The sequence below is a fragment of the Budorcas taxicolor genome, chromosome 10 (assembly GCF_023091745.1).
Source record: "Budorcas taxicolor isolate Tak-1 chromosome 10, Takin1.1, whole genome shotgun sequence".
Classification (NCBI taxonomy): Eukaryota; Metazoa; Chordata; class Mammalia; order Artiodactyla; family Bovidae; genus Budorcas; species Budorcas taxicolor.
The window spans coordinates 83,101,363-83,124,015 of NC_068919.1; the positions used below are offsets into that span (position 1 = coordinate 83,101,363).

At 43.3% G+C, this 22,653-nt stretch overlaps 2 protein-coding genes across 2 annotated transcripts in view; one reads left to right on the top strand and one right to left on the bottom strand.

The window, feature by feature from the left end:
* Nucleotides 1–3,535: 3,535 nt before the first annotated feature.
* Nucleotides 3,536–22,653, bottom strand: part of HEATR4 (HEAT repeat containing 4) — a 36,906-nt gene continuing 17,788 nt past the window's right edge. Inside the window, exons 12-16 of the mRNA XM_052646576.1 lie at nucleotides 21,668–21,857; nucleotides 20,910–20,988; nucleotides 19,759–19,918; nucleotides 18,315–18,373; nucleotides 3,536–3,694 (exon numbers count right to left, since the gene is read on the bottom strand). Coding sequence (XP_052502536.1) covers nucleotides 3,536–3,694; nucleotides 18,315–18,373; nucleotides 19,759–19,918; nucleotides 20,910–20,988; nucleotides 21,668–21,857 — 647 coding nt within the window. The remainder of the gene's footprint in view (nucleotides 3,695–18,314; nucleotides 18,374–19,758; nucleotides 19,919–20,909; nucleotides 20,989–21,667; nucleotides 21,858–22,653) is intronic.
* Nucleotides 16,229–18,654, top strand: RIOX1 (ribosomal oxygenase 1). Its single transcript, XM_052646577.1, has one exon. It carries the CDS (start codon nucleotides 16,229–16,231, stop codon nucleotides 18,200–18,202), a length of 1,974 nt encoding a protein of 657 aa, XP_052502537.1. The 3' UTR covers nucleotides 18,203–18,654.

Sequence of the window (22,653 nt, forward strand, 5' to 3'; positions counted from 1 at the left end):
GTATAACTTTTTTTAGGTTCCACATATAAGTGACATCAAGATATTTGTTTTCTTTGCCTTCCTAACTTCATTTAGTATGATAATCTCTAGGTCCATCCATACTGCTGCAAATGGATCATTTCATTCTTTTCACGGCTGAGTAATATTCCATTGTATGTATATGTATGTGCATACACATATATATCTCAATCTTCTTTATCCATTCATCTGTCATCACACTAGTACTTTATTACATTTTATTGACAAGTAACATTTTATTGTATGGATAAATCAAAGTTTATTTATCCATCTGTCAGTTGATGGACATTTGGGTTGTTTCCACTTGGCTATTATGAATAGTATTGCTAAAACATTCATGTCAATTTGGATTTTTGACATTGTTTCAAAAGTTAGTCACTGTAAATTTTTGTGTTCAGTTCAGTTCAGTTGCTCAGTCGTGTCCGATTCCTTGCCACCCCATGAATCACAGCACGCCAGGCCTCCCTGTCCAGCACCAACTCCCAGAGTTCACTCAGACTCACGTCCGAGTCAGTGATGCCATCCAGCCATCTCATCCTCTGTCGTCCCCTTCTCCTCTTGCCCTCAATCCCTCCCAGCATCAGAGTCTTTTCCAATGAGTCAACTCTTCACATGAGGTGGCCAAAGTACTGGAGTTCCAGCTTCAGCATCATTCCTTCCAAAGAAATCCCAGGGCTGATCTCCTTCAGAGTGGACTGGTTGGATCTCCTTGCAGTCCAAGGGACTCTCAAGAGTCTTCTCCAACACCACAGTTCAAAAGCATCAATTAATAATTTAAGTGTACATTTAAAAACCATCATTCTGGTCCTTAATTTTTAAAAATATAGCTGAAGTCTCAAAAAAGTGGGAGTATCCAGCTCACTCTTGACTTTTGAGAGGCTCTGATGCTGCCTCCAACAAATGAGCCATTTTATCAACCAAGACAACAAATTTCTCAGAGTCAGAAAAACTGTCTTGCACTTCTTGGAATATCCATGATGCCTCAATAATACATGCATTTGGTAACCATTTGCTGACAGTATAGTTCTTCTAGAAATGATGGGGTGGAGTGGGAGGATTAAGTGATAACCAGTGGGAGGCTGTGGGAGGGGAGAGAATAAATTCTAACACAGGTGTTTTCTTTCTGAGTCACCAACCCCTTTTCGCTGGTCAGGAAATTTCTGTTGATGTAGTTCTCTAGGAATGCTAACAGATGGAATGTGTAAACTAGTAAAGACATGAATTTTGATGGAAAAATGGAAAATTTCTCTAGATCTTGGCCAAGAGAAGGTCAGCATGGTGTTTCTTGAACAAGCTGGACCAAGCAGAAGCTTCCTTTTACAGTAGGATCGGCAGCAGTCCTTTGTCGAATTCAACCTGTGGAGTTAGTGAATGTCTGTGGCAGATGAAAGGAGAGGAAAGATGAAAATAGGAGAAATGTAAAGGAGACAGCCAAGACATTCTGGGTGGGAAGAGAGTCTCTTACAATAGCCTCAGTCTGGAAGGACAGGCAAGGATTTGTGGGACCTCTGGATTATTTTGTCATTATAACATTTTATTAATATGAATAGATTCAGTTTCCCTGGTGGCTCAGACAGTAAGGAATCTGCCTGCAACACAGGAGACCCAGGTTTGATCCCTGGGTCAGAAAGATCCACTGGAGAAGGGCATGGCAACCCACTCCAGTATTCTTGCCTGGAGAATTCCATGGACAGAGGAGCCTGGTGGGCTATAGTCCTCAAGGGGTCGCAAAGAATCAGATACAACTGAGCAACTAACACACACACACACAAAGTACAAGGGTAAGGAGATGGATGTCCAGCTTCTTAACTGTGAAGTAACAAGTGAACCGATTGGGAAACAGGAGTTGAAAATGGAGCCTTCAAGGACCCCTGCCAAGTTCCTTCCTCCAGCTTTTCTCCTGTTCTTTCCCCAGCCTGGAGGGTCTTCTCCCCTCTCTAAGGCTCTTGCTGTCTCTGAGATCCAAGACTATGGCAGCACCCCCCTCCCCTGGCCTCTCACAGCACATCTGCAGTATACCAGACAATTCCTACTAGACTAAGCATATTGTCTGTGAAAGGTTCTTAAATGTGTGTCTTATAAATTCGCTCAAAGACAAGGGTGATCTCTGCTGCTGCCCTTCCCACAGTACAGATAGCCTAACAGACCCTCTATTTGGCCTTACTGACCTACTGAAGAGTTCAGTTCAGCCCTCTTGTTCCTGCCAATGATCCAGAGAGCACAATAAAGTCCTTTCATTATGAAGTGAAAGTCAGATACAGGGGCTGAAAAAGTACTCATACAGAATTATTTATTGTCTCAAATGTCTCATGGCAGCCAGATCTGGGAATCTTCAGATTTGATAGATATGGAAATGACTTTGATATATGTGGTGGTGCTTAATGCATTAGTGTTTCACTGGGATGAAGTGTGTAAATTAACAAATAAAAACATGGGTTACATGAAACAGGAAAAAGGAAGATTTTCTTTTTCATACTTAACTGATATTCCCCAAAGTTCTTTTTTCCCTCCATGTTCCATAGCTGCCAAGAGTTCATAGTGGAAATTATTGCTTTTCATATTTCTGATCATAATAGTGCACCAGAAGAGAGGACCTCATCAGAAGAAAAATAGAGTGAGATTCATATTACCTTTATTTTACAATAATCACTGAATGTTCCAAAGCTATTTAGGGTGTAAATAGCAATCAATAGTTTGGAAAGAAAGCTGGATTCACACTACTGTGAATTCTGGATCTTTCCTCTTCCATGGCAAGTTTAGGGGTATTGTGTGCTCTTAGAGGATCCCAGCTTAGGATACAGATACAGTTTGTAACTCTCCCATGATATCTAAATCTTTTAAGCATTAACTACACTGAAGCTCGTAAGAATTGCTGATCAGCCTTGTGAAACTGCAGCAATGCTTCACAGGGATCTAAAAGGGTTCACACCCATGCACACAATACAAGGTGGGAAATATTGTACTGACTCTGTTTTCTTATGAAAGTCCTGTGACATGGTTTCCTCATTGCCTTGTGGGCTGCAGTTAAAGACCTTGCTTTAGAACAAGACTAGACTTGTGGATAGAAAACATCACCTATGACTTTCTTTCCCAGATTAATGGGATTCTAGTTTGGGTTTCAAAGGGCTCTTTGTATACCTTGCAAAAGATTCTGGGTCTTTGAATATTTCTGTTCTAGTAAAATTTGGAGTTCTGACCTACATTTAGTATGTGACTTTCCTAGGTTATGGAAAAATATGCACTATCACCTAGTGTGATGTCAATTTTCTTGAACCTTCTGTGTATATGGTGCAAATTAAAAATCCAAGTTAAAAAAAAAAAAGCCAGGTCAACATTAAATAGATATTTCTTTATAAACATAATGACAAAGAGATTATACAACATCAGGTAAAGAGAAGAATGTGACTAAGTCCACTGCTGCCTGTGTCTTGGAGCAAGAGAAGGACTCATCCTAGAAATAATTACCTTTCTTTCAAGGGGAAAAAGCCCTGGGAAAAACTTCTGAGTTTTCACTTAGCTAGAGATCTTGGTTGTCATATCCAAATGGTCCCATTGCAATTCTTTTTTCACGGGCAGTGCGTAGATCTTTGACAAGTGATGAGCGACCTCTGCTTCTTGTGTTTAGGCCCAGGACTGGACTCTGTGACCAGGGATTTGGTGCGCAGGGCCTCACAGGCTGCAGAGAAATATTAACCTGTGAACACATATGCCAAATGCGGTTCTCACGTGACAGGTATATCCAAAGACAAAGCCTCTTCAGCCATAGCTCTATGAACCACCATCATAAATAAGAGAATTCAATCTATGAGTTCAAGCCCTAACTCTTGATCCCATTTAGCAGCCTAATGGGGAGAATATGCCTGAACTGCCCACCCAAGGCTTGGACCTTCACATGGTGATCTTTGGGGTGAGACTGGGTTTTCTTTATCTTTACTGTTACACAGAAGTAGCCGCAGCTATGGGAACTATAGTAGCAACGATTCAAGAGCTTTATTCCTCAGATGTGCTGAGATAGATTCAATCAGAGTGAACAGCCCCTGGGGACACTGCATTGCTCTCTTTTCATTTTATAAACCATTGTAGTGATGGTCAGGGTTAAGTTTGTACTTAGGTTAAAGCATTCCCAGGAGTCTAGGCTGTACTAATATCAACCTAAGTTTCTCTGTTACTCTATGGAATAAAAAAAGTGATATCTATCTCATTCCTAAATGTATTCTTAGGGTCAAAGTATAAATGGAATCCCACTTACTAAATATCTAAATATATACATGCTATCAATTAAGCTAACAAACTGTTAAATAAAATATATTCTCACCTACCTTGACAAAAAGACCGTTTTGAATTTGAAAATTTTACATTCTTTGAAGTTTCCCTGGTTTTTTTTTTTTAACCAGAATATGATGATGCAGGAAAACTGCATTATCAATAAATGCACCATATGTTTTTCTTTTGTAATAGGAATCAAGCAAAATAGTACACATCAGAACTGTGTATTTGCAGGGAACAAATCTATACTGGTACTACAAACACTGAATTTGCCTTTGTGTTTGCATGTATCATTCTGTTTCATTAATAAATAGGAACAATTTTGTTATGATGTCTGATGAATTTAATGAGATTGTTTCTGGTTTTTATATACTTAAATATTTTCTAATTAATCTCAAAAGTTTAACTCCAGAGTTTCATATATGCCTATTTACATATTTGCAGAAAGAACACTGGGCCTTGTATAATAATTCTTACCTTACAAATAACTTATAATTTCAGCTACATATTATATTGTATTTTTGCTATTTAAGTAGTAAGAACCAACAAATTATTTATTATCTTGTTTTTTATTACTTAAAAAATTGAATAATACATTATGATGGGCTATATAATTTTAATTTTGACTTTCAAGATGTATTTCTCTGTCGATCATTTTTATTATATTCTTTGAATATTATGCTAAAAGTGAAAAATGATGGGACTTTCATGGTGGTCCAGAGGCTAAGGCTCTACATTCCCAATGATGGGGTCCGGGTTTAATTCCTGGTCAGGGGACTAGATCCCACATGCCACAAATAAAAGTTTGATTGTTGCAACTAAAAATGAAACTGCATGCTGCAACTAAGACTCGAAGCAGACAAATAAATATTTCAAAAAATAAAACTGAAATCATGATAAAAAGTAAGTCTTACCTGCACATGAATGTTTGTAGCAGCTTTATTCATAATCACTATGAATCACGAAAAACTAGAACCAATCTTCAATAGGTGAATGAAAAAACTAACAGTGGTACATCCATATGATGAAATATTATTCTCAGACAAGAAAAGCTCTCAAGCCACAAAAAAGTATGGGTAACCTTGAATATATATTGCTAAGTGAAAGAATTTAGCCTGAAAAGGCTACTAATGTATGATTTTAATTATATGACATTCTGGAAAAGGCAAAACAACAGAGATAATAAAAAGATCATTGATCGTTGGGTGTTTGAGGGGAGGAAGACAGGATGGAAAAGAGGAAGCAAAGATTTTTAGGGTGGTTAAACTATTCTCAGCAGTGGCCACAGGACTGGAAAAGGTCAGTTTTCATTTCAATCCCAAAGAAAGGCAATGCCAAAGAATGCTCAAACTACCGCACAATTGCACTCATCTCACACGCTAGTAGAGCGATACTTAAAATTCTCCAAGCCAGGCTTCAGCAATACGTGAACCATGAACTTCCAGATGTTCAAGCTGGTTTTAGAAAAGACAGAGGAACCAGAGATCAAATTGCCAACATCCGCTGGATCATGGAAAAAACAAGAGAGTTCCAGAAAAACATCTATTTCTGCTTTATTGACTATGCCAAAGCCTGTGACTGTGTGGATCACAATAAACTGTGGAAAATTCCGAAAGAGATGGGAATACCAGACCATCTGACCAGCCTCTTGAGAAACCTGTATGCAGGTCAGGAAGCAACAGTTAGAACTGGACATGAAACAACAGACTGGTTCCAAATAGGAAAAGGAGTACGTCAAGGCTGTATATTGTCACCCTGCTTATTTAACTTCTATGCAGAGTACATCATGAGAAACGCTGGGCTGGAAGAAGCACAGTCTGAGCTGGAATCAAGATTGCCAGAAGAAATATCAGTAACCTCAGATATGCAGATGACACCACCCTTATGGCAGAAAGTGAAGAACTAAATAGCCTCTTGATGACAGTGAAAGAAGAGAGTGAAAAAGCTGGCTTAAAGCTCAACATTCAGGAAACTAAGATCATGGTATACGGTCCCATCACTTTATGGGAAATAGATAGGGAAACAGAGGAAACAGTGGCTGACTTTATTTTTCTGGGCTCCAAAATCACTGCAGATGGTTATTGCAGCCATGAAATTAAAAGACGCTTACTCCTTGGAAGGAAAGTTATGACCAACTTAGATAGCATATTGAAAAGCAGAGACATTATTTCGCCAACAAAGGTCCGTCTAGTCAAGGCTATGGCTTTTCCAGTAGTCATGTATGGATGTGAGAGTTGGACTATAAAGAAAGCTGAGTGCCGAAGAATTGATGCTCTTGAACTGTAGTGTTGGAGAAGAGTCTTGAGAGTCCCTTGGACTGCAAGGAGATTCAACCAGTCCATCCTAAAGGAGATCAGTCCTGGGTGTTCATTGGAAGGACTGATGTTGAAGCTGAAACTCCAATACTTTGGCCACCTGATGTGAAGGGCTGACTCATTTGAAAAGACCCTGATACTGGGAAAGATTGAGGGCAGGAGGAGAAGGGGATGACAGAGGATAAGATGGTTGGATGGCATCACCGACTCAATGGACATGGGTTTGGGTAGATTCTGGGAGTTGGTGATGGACAGGGAGGCCTGGCATGCTGCAATTCATGGGGTTGCAAAGAGTCGGACATGACTGAGTGACTGAACTGAACTGAACAGAAACTAGCCTCTATGACACCAAAATGGTGAATACCAGGCATTATGCATTTGTTAAAACCTATAGAACTATACAACAAAAGAACGAGTCTCAATGAATGCAAATTTAAAAAAAATCATTTAGGAGGTCAAGGAGTCCCAGGAAGAAACCCAGACTATGGTAAGAGACTATAATTGTAACCTCAATTTAAACACATATTTTTGTTACAGATAGTGTGATGCGGATAAAAAATATTTTCAAGCATATAGAATATATTAGAATAAAATTCTGTGTGGAACTCATTTAAAAATAGAATGTAAGTTCAAAAAAAGATTAAATTTTCAACTTCAAAGAAGAGCTTGTTTATTACAAGCTTGTTTATTACAATTTTTAATATGGATGATATATGTGTGCTAAGTTGCTTAAGTCATGTCTGACTTTTACAACCCCATGGTCTGTAGCCCACCAGGCTTCGCCATCCATGGGATGCTCCAGGCAAGAATACTGAAGTGGGTTGTCATTTCCTTCTCCAGGGGATGGATGGTAGGTACCAAACTGTTAGAGATTTAGTTGGATGCATTTTTGAAGTGATATAACAATTAATTAAAATATCAATATATAATGCCAGAATATGTAGATGTTAGAAATTAGACTCTTTGTATCTACTTAAAAACATTTTAAAAAATTATTTATGTATTATTTATTTTTGGCTGTGCTGGGTCTGTTGCTGTGCGTGGGCTTTCTCTGCTCTCTAGTTGCAGTGTGCAGGCTTCTCATGTTGCAGTTTCCAGGCTCTAGAGCACAAGCTCAATAGCTGTGGCACAGGGGCCGAGCAGCTCTGTGGCTTGTGGGGTCTTTCTGGATCAGGGACGGAGCCTGCGTCTCCCATGTTGTCAGGTGGATTCTCTACCACTGAACCACCACAGAAGTCCTTAAAAACATTTTTGATGTCGATGAAAGAAAGTGAAGAGGTGACATAGTTTTTCACAATTCTTTTAGTGGGACCGTAGCAAAAGAGTTGGAAGTTCAACATCCTAGAAAACATCTTACGTATTGTACCGCAGGACTTAGCAGACTTTTTCTGTGAAGGGCCAAATAGTATATATTTTATGCTTTGAGTGTGAGACAGCCTACTCCACTCTGCTGTTGTAGCATGAAAGTAGCCCCAGGGAGTCTCCAATGAATGAGTACAATACGAACTTCCAATACAAGTTTATATGTTGGCAATGAAATTTGAGTTTTGTATAAATTTTACATCACAAAATATTCTTTTTCTTTTGATTTTTTTCAATCAGCCATTTAAAAATATAAAAATCATTCTTAGTCCACAGGAGTTCTGCCTGATTTGGTTTGAGGATTATTACAATACGTTGCTCCCTGATTTACAGTAATTTGGTAAAACAATGATCCAAATTAGTAAGAGTCAATATTCTCAAAGTTAGCCTGGAGTCTGTCTCACATTTGCCAAAGCAAAGTCCTGTATCCTTGAGACTTTAAGCCAAGTAACTCAGAAATGTATAAATTTAAGCATGAAAGTTCTATTGCCAATAACGCCATTCCCCAGAGGGAACCTCTGACTTCAGGTATTCAACTGTGCACACAGACACATATATAACACATGTAGTTTTAAAGAAACTATATATAAATGTACATGGATTGCATTTTTAACAACAAAAAGGGACAACATACATATTGTTCTGGAATTTGATTTTTCAATTACAATATATTTTCAACATCTTTCCTAGTAATAATTTTTAACAAGAATTCTTGATCTTTAGTACATTTGAGCCATTTTCAATTTTGAACTGATAAACAATAAGTATCTATCTATATATATATATGTTTGTACACATGGGTGGATATTTCTGCTGGATAGATTCTTGGAAGTAGTATTAATATTACTGGATCAAAGATATTCAAATTTTATATTGATGAAGTCATCCAAAAGTTTATCCTAGGGTTTCTCAACCTTGATACATTTCAGTTCAGTTCAGTTCAGTTGCTCAGTCATGTCTAACTCTTTTCGACCCCATGGACTGCAGCACACCAGGCTTCCTTGTCCATCACCAACTCCTGCAGCTTGCTCAACCTCATGTCCATTGAGTCGGTGATGCCATCCACCATCTCATCCTCTGTCATCCCCTTCTCCTCCTGCCCTCAATCTTTCCCAGCATCAGGGTCTTTTTCAATGAGTCAGCCCTTTGCATCAAGTGGCCAAAGTACTGAAGTTCCAGCTTCAGCATCAGTCCTTCCTTCCAATAAATATTCAGGACTGATTTCCTTTAGGATTGACTGCTTTGAATCCCTTGCAGTCCAAGGGACTCTCAGCAGTCTTCTCCAACACCACAGTTCGAAAGCATCAATTCTTCAGTGCTCAGCTTTCTTTATAGTCCAACTCTCACATCCATACATGACTACTGGAAAAACCATAGCTTTGACTGGATGGACCTTGGTCAGCAAAGTAATATATCTGCTTTTTAATATGCTGTCTAGGTTGGTCATAGCTTTTCTTCCGAGGAGCAAGTGTCTTTTGGTATATTTAGGTATATTTGGTACATTTAGGTCAGGGTCTGGATAATCCTTTGTGTGGTGCTGTATCACACATTGTAGAATGTTTAGCAGCATCTCTGGCCTCTATGCATTAGATGCCAGTAACATCTCCCCTGTTGTGACAAACAAAAATGTCTCTTGATATTGTCAAATGTCCCCTGGGAAGGAGGTTGCGGGGGGTGGGTACAAGGTCATCTTGGGCTGAAAACCACTACCCTGGACATTTGTTTTCTTTTATGTTCCTTAAATTTCTTTTTCTCCCTATCTCCTTTTCAATAACTTATCATGTTATCCTTCCTTCAAAAAGGAAAAGTGCTTCAAGGAATTTGTGATTTAGTATATATCACCCCTCTGTCACAGGCTAAAGTGTGTCTCTTAAAATTCATGTGTTATTCATAAATTCTAACCAGTAACTCAGAATGTGACTATATTTGGAGACAAGTTCTTTAAAGAGGTTATGAAATTAAAGTGAGATTTTAAGAATGGACCCTAATCCAATATGACTGATGCTCTTATAAAAAGAAGAAATTTGAACACAGACTTGTACAGAGAAAAGACCATATGAAGATTGGGAGAAGCCAGTCATTCACAAACCAAGGAGAGAGGACCCAGAAACCAGTCCCATCAAAACCTTGACTCAGACTTCCAGCCTCTAGAATTGTAAGAAAGTAGATTTCTGTTGTTCAAGTTAGCCAGTCTGTAGTACTTTGCTATGGTAGCCCTGGCAATCTAATATATCTTCCCAATGGGGGGAGGGGGGAAGAATTAATGAAAAAGGCAATGATTAATAGCAACATTTAGAACTGGACAGGGAACAACAGACTGGTTCCAAATAGGAAAAGTAGTGCGTCAAGGCTGTATATTGTCACCCTGCTTATTTAACTTCTATGCAGAGTACATCATGAGAAATGCTGGGCTGGATGAAGCACAAGCTGGAATCAAGATTGCTGGGAGAAATATCAATAACGTCAGATATCCAGATGACACCACCCTTATGACAGAAAGTGAAGAAGAACTACAGAGCCTCTTGATGAAAGTGAAAGAGGAGAGCGAAAAAGTTGGCTTAAAGCTCAACATTCAGAAAACGAAGATCATGGCATCTGGTCCCATCACTTCATGGGAAATAGATGGGGAAACAGTGGAAACAGTGTCAGACTTTATTTTTCTGGGCTCCAAAATCACTGCAAATGGTGATTGCAGCCATGAAATTAAAAGACGCTTACTCCTTGGAAGGAAAGTTATGACCAACCTAGATAGCATATTCCAAAGCAGAGACATTACTTTGTCAACAAAGGTCCGTCTAGTTAAGGCTATGGTTTTTCCAGTAGTCATGTATGGATGTGAGAGTTGGTCCATAAAGAAAGCTGAGCGCCAAAGAATTGATGCTTTTGAACTGTGGTGTTGGAGAAGAGTCTCGAGAGTCCCTTGGACTACAAGAGGATCAAAGCAGTCTATCCTACAGGAGATCAGTCCTGGGTGTTCATTGGAAGGACTGATGCTGAAGCTGAAACTCGAATACTCTGGCCAATGCGAAGAGCTGACTCATTTGAAAAGACCCTGATGCTGGGAAAGATTGAGGGCAGGAGGGGAAGGGAACAACAGAGGATGAGGTGGTTGGATGGCATCACCAACTCAATGGACGTGAGTTTGAGTGAACTCTGGGAGTTGGTGATGGACATGGAAGCCTGGCGTGCTGTGGTCCATGAGGCTGCAAAGAGTCGGACACGACTGAGCGACTGAACTGAACTGAACTGAATTCGAAGGAAAAACTAACAATGGGTTTTGGTGGAGGAGATAACTTTTCTGAGAGGCTTCAAATCATTCTATGTAGCTTTAAATATGGGATAGGCTCTATCCAACCTCTTTTCTACAGCAGCTTCTCTGATGAACAATTATTAACATTTATAATCTCAATATCAAATTTCTTTAATTAATAAAGGTAATTCAAGAAAACAAGAGCAAGGCAAACAATGATTAGAGAGCAGGAAAAATGAAAGAATTAGAGGAAGTGAAGTTTGTTGTTTAAAAAACACTATATTTTTAATTGTATAAATGATATTTACAATGTAGAAAACCCAGACCATGCAAATAAGCAAAAAAGAAGAGAATAAAAATCACCTGAAATCCCACCATCCAAAGGCAATCACTGTTAAATATTGTGGCATAAGGACTCCCAAACTTTTTTCACTAGTATGTATATATGGGCAGATGTATAGATAGAAATACACATACACACCACACACACACACACACACACACACACACACACACACACACACCTGAATGGGAACCTACTGTATCACTTATTTTGTCTTTTTCTTTTTCCTTATTCAATGATATATTGAGAAGTTATTCCATGTCAGTAAATTATATTTCTAGAAATTGTTTTGTTTTTTAGAAAATTTTTGGCCACGCCTGTGACATGTGGAACCATAGTTCTCCAATCTGGGGTCAAACCTGCACCCCTGGCATTGGAAGAATGGACTCTCCACTGCCGGACCACCAGGGAAGTCCTAGAAAATGGTTATTAATAGCTACTTTTGTGGAACTAAGTAGATCCATTGGAAAAAGATGAAATTAAAGATAAGCCAGTCCCCAAAAGGTGCCTCCCAGTCACAAGGGAAACTTAGAAGACAGATAGAAACAACATTCTTTATTTGAGGAAATCACAAAAATGTTGAAAAAAAGAAGGGGATGAGGTCACAGGAAAGACTTAGAGTAGAAGATACCTGTACAGGATGTGGTCAAGACAAATCTATGGCCCTCCTCCAGCTAAGCACAGTATTCCCCAGCTTTGCCAGCCAAGAAGCATAGCTCATCCCCCCAGTTCACTATAGGATGGGTTCACTTTATTTTGAAAACTGCTCTCTTTGAAAAAACACAGCTGCCAGTGACAGCCTTAACTTGCCCATTGCAGTATTTCCCCAGAGAATCTTGTTATCAGGCAAGCACACACAGCCTGTTTGTCAATTAGGAAGAGGGCTCCCCCTCTGCTGGCCCTTCCTTCAGACACTGCAGCCCTAGATTAGGGCACAGGACTTTCCAGGAGAACATCAGTTGGTTTCAACCCTTATTTTGGCCTTTGGCTCTTGGCCAGGTAACTGCAGAGTGATATCTCACACAATGGCCTTGTCTGATATGGTCCCAGTGACCCACTTAAACTTCCACAGGGCATGTGCATGAATAATCTCCCCATTTCATGCTGTCATCCTGCCCAACTAAAGTACTTCTCTGCCTCCTGCACTCCTAGATCCTCCAAACTGGGCCAGAGGCACCAAAGCCATCGTCCATGGCTTTGTTTCATAATAATAATTATAACTACAATTTTTAAAGTGTGTAGACCTTTACCAGATCCTGCACTAAGTGCCTTGCATCCATTATTTTATCCTCACAACAATTCTATGAAGAAGTATATTCAATGACTATTCCCACTTTACAGATGAGATTACTGAGATCTGAGAGAGTAACTTGATGCAAGTCTAACATGTTCATAACTGCTTGCAAGGGTGTAAACTCAATGCACGTGAGTTTGAGTGAACTCTGGGAGTTGGTGATGGACAGGGAGGCCTGGCGTGCTGCAGCCCATGATGTCACAAAGAGTCAGACACAACTGAAGGACTGAATTGACTGAACTGGCTGCCAATGACTATACATCAAGGGGGGATATCTCCATGGTTAATCTAACAGGGGCAGCCCGACTTCAACTACAGTCTCCGTTTGTCATCTGTAGGGAGGGAAGTCTCCAGGAGACCTGGTTTTCACTAGCAATGGTTTCCTCACTCTTGGGCAGGGTTCAGGCCCAGCTCACATCCTGTCTTTAAGATGGATGACAGGCTTCAAGATGGAGTCTCTCCTGCTTTCCTCACACTGGCCCCAACAAAATGAGAGACCCAGATTCAAGAAGTTGATTTAAGGTTCAGAGGAGGTGCGATTGAAGATTCTGTAGAGAGAAGCTAAAGCTAATAAAACAGAATTCCAGAGGGGATGGGAAGGGCAGATATCAAGAATACAAGAATAGCCCCGATTCCCTTCATGAATCTCAGTTCGGCCCCCTCTCCACCCCTCCCACCCAAGAAAGCTGGGCTCAGGGCAGGTAACTGATGAGAGACCCTGGCCCAAGGTGCAGCTTGCAGTTCTTCTTAAATACCAGGGGCAGCTTGGAGCGAAAATGCGGAACTCAAAAGTTGGTCTCCCACAGCAGTCTGGGGACACAGGAATTTTCTTGGATGGATGCTCAATTGCCACCAAAAATGATGAGGATATTGCTCACCTCTGCATGTGGACTCCAGAATCTCTGGCAGCCTGTCTGTAGAGCAAAGCTCCTTTGATTCACTTGGAATGGAGAAATTTGGGTCACGTGGTTAAGCACAAGCCAATCAATGTGGCCTTAGGATACTGGATTCCAGTGATGTTCCAGGCCTTCCACCGTCTGGAGCATTCACTGTGCTCTGCAGCACTTCTGGAGCCCAAGTGGAGCCCCACCTGATCCATAGCAACTGAGTGTAAGACAAAGAATGGTCATCCAAAGGAAATTCTGTGTCTTCCTACTGGGATGGATGTGAGCCCAACACCAAGGTCACAGGTGTGGAGTCCCTTACAAAGTTCACAGGATAAAATTCTCTGAACCTGACCAAGCCCCACAGCAACTGTTGCCATGAGCTTTTGGATCAAAACTGGCCAGTTCCCAGACTTCATATTATATAAAATACCCACCCTACTATCCACCCTATAGCATCCTAACCAATCACCTAATGCCACCATTCCAGTAGGAATTTTCTCTATCTTGAAGCTATAAAAATTGGCTGCTAGCCTGCAAAAACGTTCGGCTCTCCCTTAAGCTGGCTCACTGTTCTAACAGCTTGTCCCACTCTGACAAACTTTATTCTTCTCTCTTTCTGCCTCATGTCTGGAAATTCTTTTTCAACCTGCCACACAGACCAGGACAGTGGGGGGTTGGTGGGGAGTTGGGGGGTTGGGCAGGTAACAGTGACAATGATTATTACTCAGTCTTTTCTGACTCTCTGCGACCTTATGGGCTATACAGTCCATGGAATTCTCCAGGCCAGAATACTGGAGTGGGTTCAGTTCAGTTCAGTTCAGTCGCTCAGTCGTGTCTGACTCTTTGTGACCCCATGAATCACAGCACGCCAGGCCTCCCTGTCCATCAGCAACTCCTGGAGTTCACTCAGACTCACATCCATCGAGTCCGTGATGCCATCCAGCCATCTCATCCTCGGTCATCCCCTTCTCCTCCTGCCCCCAATCCCTCCCAGCATCAGAGTCTTTTCCAATGAGTCAACTGTTCGCATGAGGTGGCCAAAGCACTGGAGCTTCAGCTTTAGCATCATTCCTTCCAAAGAAATCCCAGGGCTGATCTCCTTCAGAATGGACTGGTTGGATCTCCTTGCAGTCCAAGGGACTCTCAAGAGTCTTCTCCAACACCACAGTTCAAAAGCATCCATTCTTCGGCACTCAGCCTTCTTCACAGTCCAACTCTCACATCCATACATGACCACAGGAAAAACCATAGCCTTAACTAGACGGACCTTAGTTGGCAAAGTAATGTCTCTGCTTTTGAATATACTGTCTAGGTTGGTCATAACTTTTCTTCCAAGGAGTAAGCGTCTTTTAATTTCATGGCTGCAGTCACCATCTGCAGTGATTTTGGAGCCCCCCAAAATAGTGTCTGACACTGTTTCCACTGTTTCCCCATCTATTTGCCATGAAGTGATGGGACCAGATGCCATGATCTTCATTTTCTGAATGTTGAGCTTTAGACCAACTTTTTCACTCTCCACTTTCACTTTCACCAAGAGGCTTTTTAGCTGTTCCCTTCTGCAGGGATCCTCCCAATCCAGGGATCAAACCCAGTTCTCCCGCATTGCAGGCCGATTCTTTACCAGCTGAGCACCAGAGAAGCCCTGCGCAGGTAAAGTCAGCATGTTTACTGAATACGGAATTAAGTCAGAAAACATTCCATGATCTTGAAGTTTGAGCTGGATCAAACTCGCAAAGATGAAGGGAAGAAAAAGGATTGTGCATTATCTCGAATGTTGATTTTGTCCTCGGAAATAAGTCCCAAGAAGGCAGGTAATAATGTTTCATTGTTTTGCTTGTAATTGTTACCCCATGCTGTCGCGATGTCTGTCACTTAGTAGGTAGTCAGTAAACATTTGTTATATTAAAAAAGAAATACAAGTAGAAAAGTCCATGGATTTTTTTTTTTCTTCAGGGAGATAGGGCTATGACTGAAAATTTGTAATGGAGAGAGGACAAAGGGAAGTTAGGCGGCGGAATTTAGGGCTTCAATCAATATCTGTAAAGAGGACCAGATGGACCAAAAGTCTGAACTTAGAACTTTGCCTGAGTGCAATCCTTGAAACCAAGAATTGTCAGCTTTCTCATGCAAAGCTGCTGGGCAACGTGTTATTCGGAAACGGGGACAAGCCTGTGAACACCGCAATCTGCAGACACAGGAAGAAAAGGAGAGTTAAGTCGCAACTTTTTCCTGGAGTCCCTGACAATCTGATTTTTAAGTTGCCCTCTAAATATGGAACCAACGTCAACTTGGCAGAGACTCCGCGACTCTAGGCGAACCCGAGAATTCAACGTTTTCTAACTGGGGAAGCGGGAAGCGCCGGAGGAAAAATGGTGGGCGTGGACAACCTGAAGGCAGCTGGAGGCCCGCCCCCTTCCCAGAGTACACTGCGGCCGCCGCGTGCGTGAGCCGGCTTCCGGCCGTCTCCCGCTGGGCTAGCGGGAGGCTCGGACCATGGACGGGCTCAGGGCTAGCGCTGGGCTGCTGAGACGCGGGCGGTTGAGACGCCGGCGCCAGCAACAGCCACATAGCGGGTCGGTCCTGGCCCTGCCCCTGAGGCCCAGAAAGATCCGACGGCAGCTGAGGAGAAGTGTCTCGTCCCGAATGGCCGCGCTCAGGGCCCAGACGCTGCAGAGCGAGGACTTGGAGGACTCAAGGGTGGAGTCGACGGTCGGTGAACCCGGGGACCCGCTGGCGGGAGGGGCGGCGGCCCTTTCGGATGCGACCGGGCGGGAGCCGCACGGCCAGCTCGGGCCCGCGGAGCTGCTGGAGGCTTCGCCCGCGTCCCGCTCCCTGCAGACTCCCCGCGCCTTGGTGGAGGCGCAGACCCCGGCGGCACGCTTGGTGGAAGCTCACACCCCGCCGGTGCGCCTGTCGGAGGCGTCGGCGCTGCCCGCGCGCTTGGTGCCGGCTTCGGGGCCGTCCGCGCCCCTGGTGGAGACCTCGGCCCTGCTGTGCTCTGCCCAGCACACGGCGGCCGTCCCGCCGCCCGTGGCTCCTGCCACGCTGTCGGGGCCGCAGGGGGAAAGCACGGGCGAGGAGCTGCCCTGGGACTCCCCGCTGCAGCGCATCTTGGCCGAGCTGAACCGCATCCCTAGCAGCCGGCGACGGGCGGCGCGCCTCTTCGAGTGGCTCATTGCGCCCATGCCGCCGGACCATTTCTACCGGCGCCTGTGGGAGCGCGAGGCAGTGCTGGTGCGGCGGCAGGACCACAGCTACTACCAGGGTCTTTTCTCTACCGCCGACCTCGACTCCATACTGCGCAACGAGGAGGTGCAATTCGGGCAGCACCTGGACGCCGCGCGCTACGTCAATGGGCGGCGCGAGACCTTGAACCCTCCCGGCCGCGCCCTGCCCGCCGCCGCGTGGTCGTTGTACCGGGCCGGCTGCTCCCTGCGCCTCCTCTGTCCGCAGGCTTTCTCCACCACCGTGTGGCAGTTTTTGGCCGTGCTCCAGGAGCAGTTCGGAAGTATGGCAGGCTCCAACGTTTACCTTACTCCCCCCAACTCGCAGGGCTTTGCCCCCCACTACGACGACATCGAGGCTTTCGTGCTGCAGCTGGAAGGTAGGAAACTTTGGCGGGTCTACAGACCGCGGGTGCCGACCGAGGAACTGGCCCTGACGTCCAGCCCCAACTTCAGCCAGGACGACCTCGGAGAGCCGGTGCTGCAGACGGTGCTGGAACCTGGAGATTTGCTCTATTTCCCCCGAGGCTTCATTCACCAAGCCGAATGCCAGGATGGGGTGCACTCTCTGCACTTGACCTTGTCCACATTCCAGCGCAATACGTGGGGCGACTTCCTGGAGGCTGTACTGCCCCTGGCAGTGCAGGCCGCAATGGAGGAAAATGTGGAGTTTCGTAGGGGGCTGCCCCGAGACTTTATGGATTACATGGGGGCCCAGCATTCGGATTCTAAGGATCCGCGAAGAACCGCTTTCATGGAGAAGGTGCGGGTCCTGGTTGCCCGCTTGGGACACTTTGCCCCAGTTGATGCTGTGGCTGACCAGCGAGCCAAAGACTTCATCCACGATTCTCTGCCCCCTGTGTTGACTGACAGGGAGAGGGCACTAAGCGTTTATGGGCTCCCAATTCGCTGGGAGGCTGGAGAACCTGTAAACGTGGGAGCCCAGTTGACAACAGAAACAGAAGTGCACATGCTTCAGGATGGTATAGCTCGGCTGGTGGGTGAGGGGGGCCATTTGTTTCTTTATTACACAGTGGAGAACTCCCGAGTTTATCACCTGGAAGAGCCTAAGTGCTTGGAGATATACCCCCAGCAAGCTGATGCCATGGAACTCTTGCTTCGCTCCTACCCAGAGTTTGTGCGAGTAGGGGACTTGCCCTGTGACACTGTGGAGGACCAGCTTTCCTTGGCAACCATGTTATATGATAAGGGGCTGCTGCTCACCAAGATGCCTCTAACCTGAACTAGTTACTCACTAAATGCCAGAAATAAGACAGTAGTGGTTCTCTCCCACCATCTTTTGAGGGAGAAAACTCATTTTCTTACTTGATACCCATCAGTGTGTTCATATTTACCTTTATGACTGCCTCAGTATCATAGAAGTCAGACCGTCTTCTAGGAGACACCTCCTCACCTAGGCACAGAAGTAAAAGCAGGAGTTGGAGATGGAAAAAGGAGCCTTTTCTGCAGGAGTAACTTGATTCCTGATCATTTGAGAGACCAACTTCATCATCACCCTCAGGCTTCAGAGTACTGTGTGGGATTTGCTGTGTTATTCTGCTTGAGACATCAGAAGTTTTTACTTGGAATTTGCATCCTTCATCTGAGTTCTCTTTCATCAGTTTGTGGGGAGGGTTGGGTTCAGTTTCCTGTTTGTTACTGTGAGTTTGTGGGAATGTTAGAAAAGTTATTAAAGTGCCAAAGAATTTTCCTTTTCTGAGGCTAGATTATTGTGTGGCATGGTCTGAAGAAATGTGGGAGGAGGAGGGTAGGTACGGGAAAACTGCAATGGCTGAGGCGCAAGGTAACTTAGGGTGGATGTAGGATTGGGACCAATTTTGCAATCCTAGGGGTAATTGATTCATTTTACTCATGCTCCTTGAACCCCAAACAGCACAATCCTATTGGAAAAGTTATGAGTATATTATGTTTTTTAAAGGGTATTATGTTTTTGCTCAGTGCTTGCTTGCATCAGTGGCTTGTGCTGCTGCTAAAACAGGCAGCATGTCACTAGCTGTGCTGTCATAGGCCACAGTCAGCCAGCTTGTAGCAGGCTGGCCGTGAGGGAACGCTGCTGTTCAAGTTACTTTCTACTCTTTTATTTTTTTCTGGTAGTTGAAAGAAACTTCCCCAGATCTGGCAAATGAATATTCTCATGGTTGGTGGAAGAGAGCCTGGTGTACCAGAGGGAGCACTGGACTTGGAACCAGAAAACCTGGGTTTGGGGTGGTGGCTGGTGGGCAGCTAGCTGGCTGAATGACCTGAGGCTTCTGCTGCTATGCCTGGGTGCACTTGATTTTATGTTTTGGTACAGCTTGATGTCTCCACCTGATCATTTTAGGTTGTATCTGGAATTTTTAAGATCATTTTGCCATGAGTGCAAAGTTTCAGTTATATAAAGTTGAGAACTTGATGAAGTCTTTTTTTAAGTTGCAAAAGCCTAGATGTACATGAGAGTACATCTCAGCCTATTGAAGTTTAAGCTTCAAGGCTTTTTCCGAGTGCTTAGCCAGACATACAGCAGTTCTTTTGTTTTTCTAAGGTGTCCTTTTTTTTTTTTAACCTCACTTTCAAATTGGTTCAGAGCTACATCATTCATTTTTCTAAAGGGATCAGATAGCAAAATCAAAACCCAAGGGGCAAGGAAAAAGACAACAGACTGAGATGGTGGCCAAGAAGAAAGAAGTATCCTTTTCTGGCTCTCATCCTACAGGGCTCACAACTAAGTCCCCAGACCTCCAGTCCTGAAAAGGCTTGTTAAGGGAATCAAGGCATAGGACTCATTCCTAGAAAACCTACCCTGAAAATTTTCTTGGAGAAAAGTATGGAGCTTCAGTGGTTTTTGCCCTTCTTTGGGTTGCACATAAACACGTTTTGCTTCCTCCTTCGCTTTTCTTACGGCTGCCTCAATCTTGAATACTTTCTGTATCAACAGTTCCTTTTGGCTTAGTGTTTGAATCTGAAACAGAACAGATGATGATTTAAAAAAACTCTTATCAGGCTGCAGATCATCAAAAAGTGTTAATGAAGTAACATATTGCATCATGCTTATTAATATTAGGTGGTACATAAAATGCCTGAAAACATTGTTCTCTTGTGATGTTGGTTGGACATTTTTACACCTGTTAATGAAAAAACCACTTGTTAATGAAAAATGTACCTTAGCTTTTGGGCATGATGAATCTGCTAAGAAATGCCTGACGTGAAATTGGTTTTGTGAATTATATTTAGAAAGAATCTTTTGCCTTTTTAAAAGTATTCTTCCCCTCTACTCATCTCTGCCAGCAGCTTTGAAAAAGTAGTACCACCTGTTTAGCTAGTGTTCCTTTGGGGAAAGAGCCAAGATTAGGAATTAAGAGAAATTTAGAAGGGAAAAGAAAATCTAGGGGGCCAGCTTCAATCCCTCATTCCTTCTTTATACCCATCTGCAAAAAAGAAAGAACTTGGGTTTAGAGAATGGTGAGGAGAACACAGGAAGGAAGGAAACAGTATTTCAGAAACAACAACAAACTGATCTCAATGGCTACCTGATGGGACTAATAGGCTGCTGTTTGTCGTTTTATTATTAGGATTTTATAATCCTGTCTTGCACAGATGTGTTTTGTATCTTCTGTTTTCTGTGGGATTGTAGAAAATATTTCTACGATTAGAAATATTGAAAGTGTATCTACATGCTTGGGGAAGGGGCGGGGAAGGGAGTCTGAGAAACTGTTTAGTCTTGATTCTTTTGCGACCCCATGGACTGTAGCCTGCCAGGCTCCTCGGCCCATGGGCTTTCTCAGGCAAGAATACTGGAGTGGGTTGCCATTTCCTTCTTCAGGGACTCTCTGCTATCCAGAGATGGAACCTGCATCTCCTGCTTTGGCAGGCAGATTCTTTACCACTGAGCCATCGGGAGGAACTCTTGAGAACCCTGAATTTTTTCTTGAAAACAGCTTATACTTATCTACCCTGTTCCTGATCTCCTGAAGCATTTCTTGGTTTCCTTCATTTTCTAAGTTGAGTATCTTCATTGCATGGTGAATTTCTCTGAAAGGTAAAAAGGACTTCTTAGGTTAAATCTTCCTATCCTTGAAAGCATGCAGGTGGAAAATACAGCACTTGGAATCAGACAAGAATCCTAAGTTCCGGTCTCAACTGTGCAGTTTTGCTGAGCTTTATTTGCAAAACTGGTATGATGCTTAGCTTATAGGGGTGTTCTGTAGTTTTTGAGATGACGTATTTGAAGGTACTATTAGATAATGTTTATTGAACACCTTTATGACAGGTACTAACATGTTATCTCCTTAATCACCACCACTTACCCATATGGTAGACTACCATTTGCATCTGATACATGAAAAAATGGGCTCAGAGAATTAACTTACCCAAGCTCACATAGCTAGTACATATCTGAGCTGGGGTTCAAATCCTGCTCTTTTGGACTCCAAAGCCTGTTGTCACTAAGTAGGCACTTGATAAATGTTAATTGAATTAAAAAACCACCTGGAATGCTGAACAAATACGTAAACTACATGAGCTTCACTTTCAATCTAATTTAGTCCTGTTTTTCTGTTGCCTGCGTGGATAAGTAGATGAATGGCACGCATAAGCCTGTGGTTTTTGCAGCTGTTAAGCAGCCTGAAGAGTCAAGGACATAGTCTGTTAACAAGGTTGGAAGAATTGGCAGTACAAGAGGTCTTGGCAAGAACCAGAGGTTATTGCTTACTTCAGAACAGCCTCATGGTTCTCTAGGAGCAGCACGTCGAGGAAGGTGTCCCTGACCCGGTCTCCTTGAAGTTTGAGGGCTAGGATGCTCCGGCAAGCCTCTAGTCGTACACCTGGTGATTCTTCATAGTGGACAGCCCAGAGCAGGAGGTCTGTCAGCTGGGGACTCACGCAGCCAATTTGCCCCAAAGCTGCAGAGATTAGAGGGCATGTCCCACTGTCACTTAAGACTGAGTTGGCTGTGTCCTAGCATCCAGAAGTGGCCTTACTAGTAAATACTAAGAAAGAATAGGCAACCACTTGCTAAATTAAATATTGCAAAATCTATATTGTCTTTGAAAAGTGGTGAAAGTCGCTCAGTCGTATCTGACTCTTTGCGACCCCATGGACTATACAGTCCCTGGAATTCTCCAGACCAGAATATTGGAGTGGGTAGCCTTTCCCTTCTCCAGGGTATCATCCCAACCCAGGGATCAAACCCAGGTCTCCCACATTGCAGGTAGATTCTTTACCAGCTGAGCCACAAGGGAAGCCCAGGGATACTGGAGTGGGTAGCCTATCCCTTCTCCAGTGGATATCTTCCCTTTTAGATGACAATCAGTATTTTAGGAATCCTCTAGAGAATTCCTAGGAGGGGGATATTCAATACCATCCTTGTCCATTAGGATGTGAGAATACACTAATGTATTTACCTAGGGATGAGATATGGGATAGATAACTCAAGACCAGCCTAGTCAGGTAAGGGGAAAGGAAGGTATAGTTATACTTCATGGCTCTACCCAGAGCTGATTCTCATAGGGACCTGCCAGACTGTCAGAAAGAAGCAATGTCAAAGATCCCTAAAAAGAAGCTCCAGGAAATTTGAGGGCAGGATTTTAGGTTTGTAGCAGTCTTAAATCTGGTCTGACTTTTACGGAGTCCTGTGGTTGACACCTACAGAAAGCAAGTATATCCAATAGCGGATACCTACTTGGAACTCATACCCAA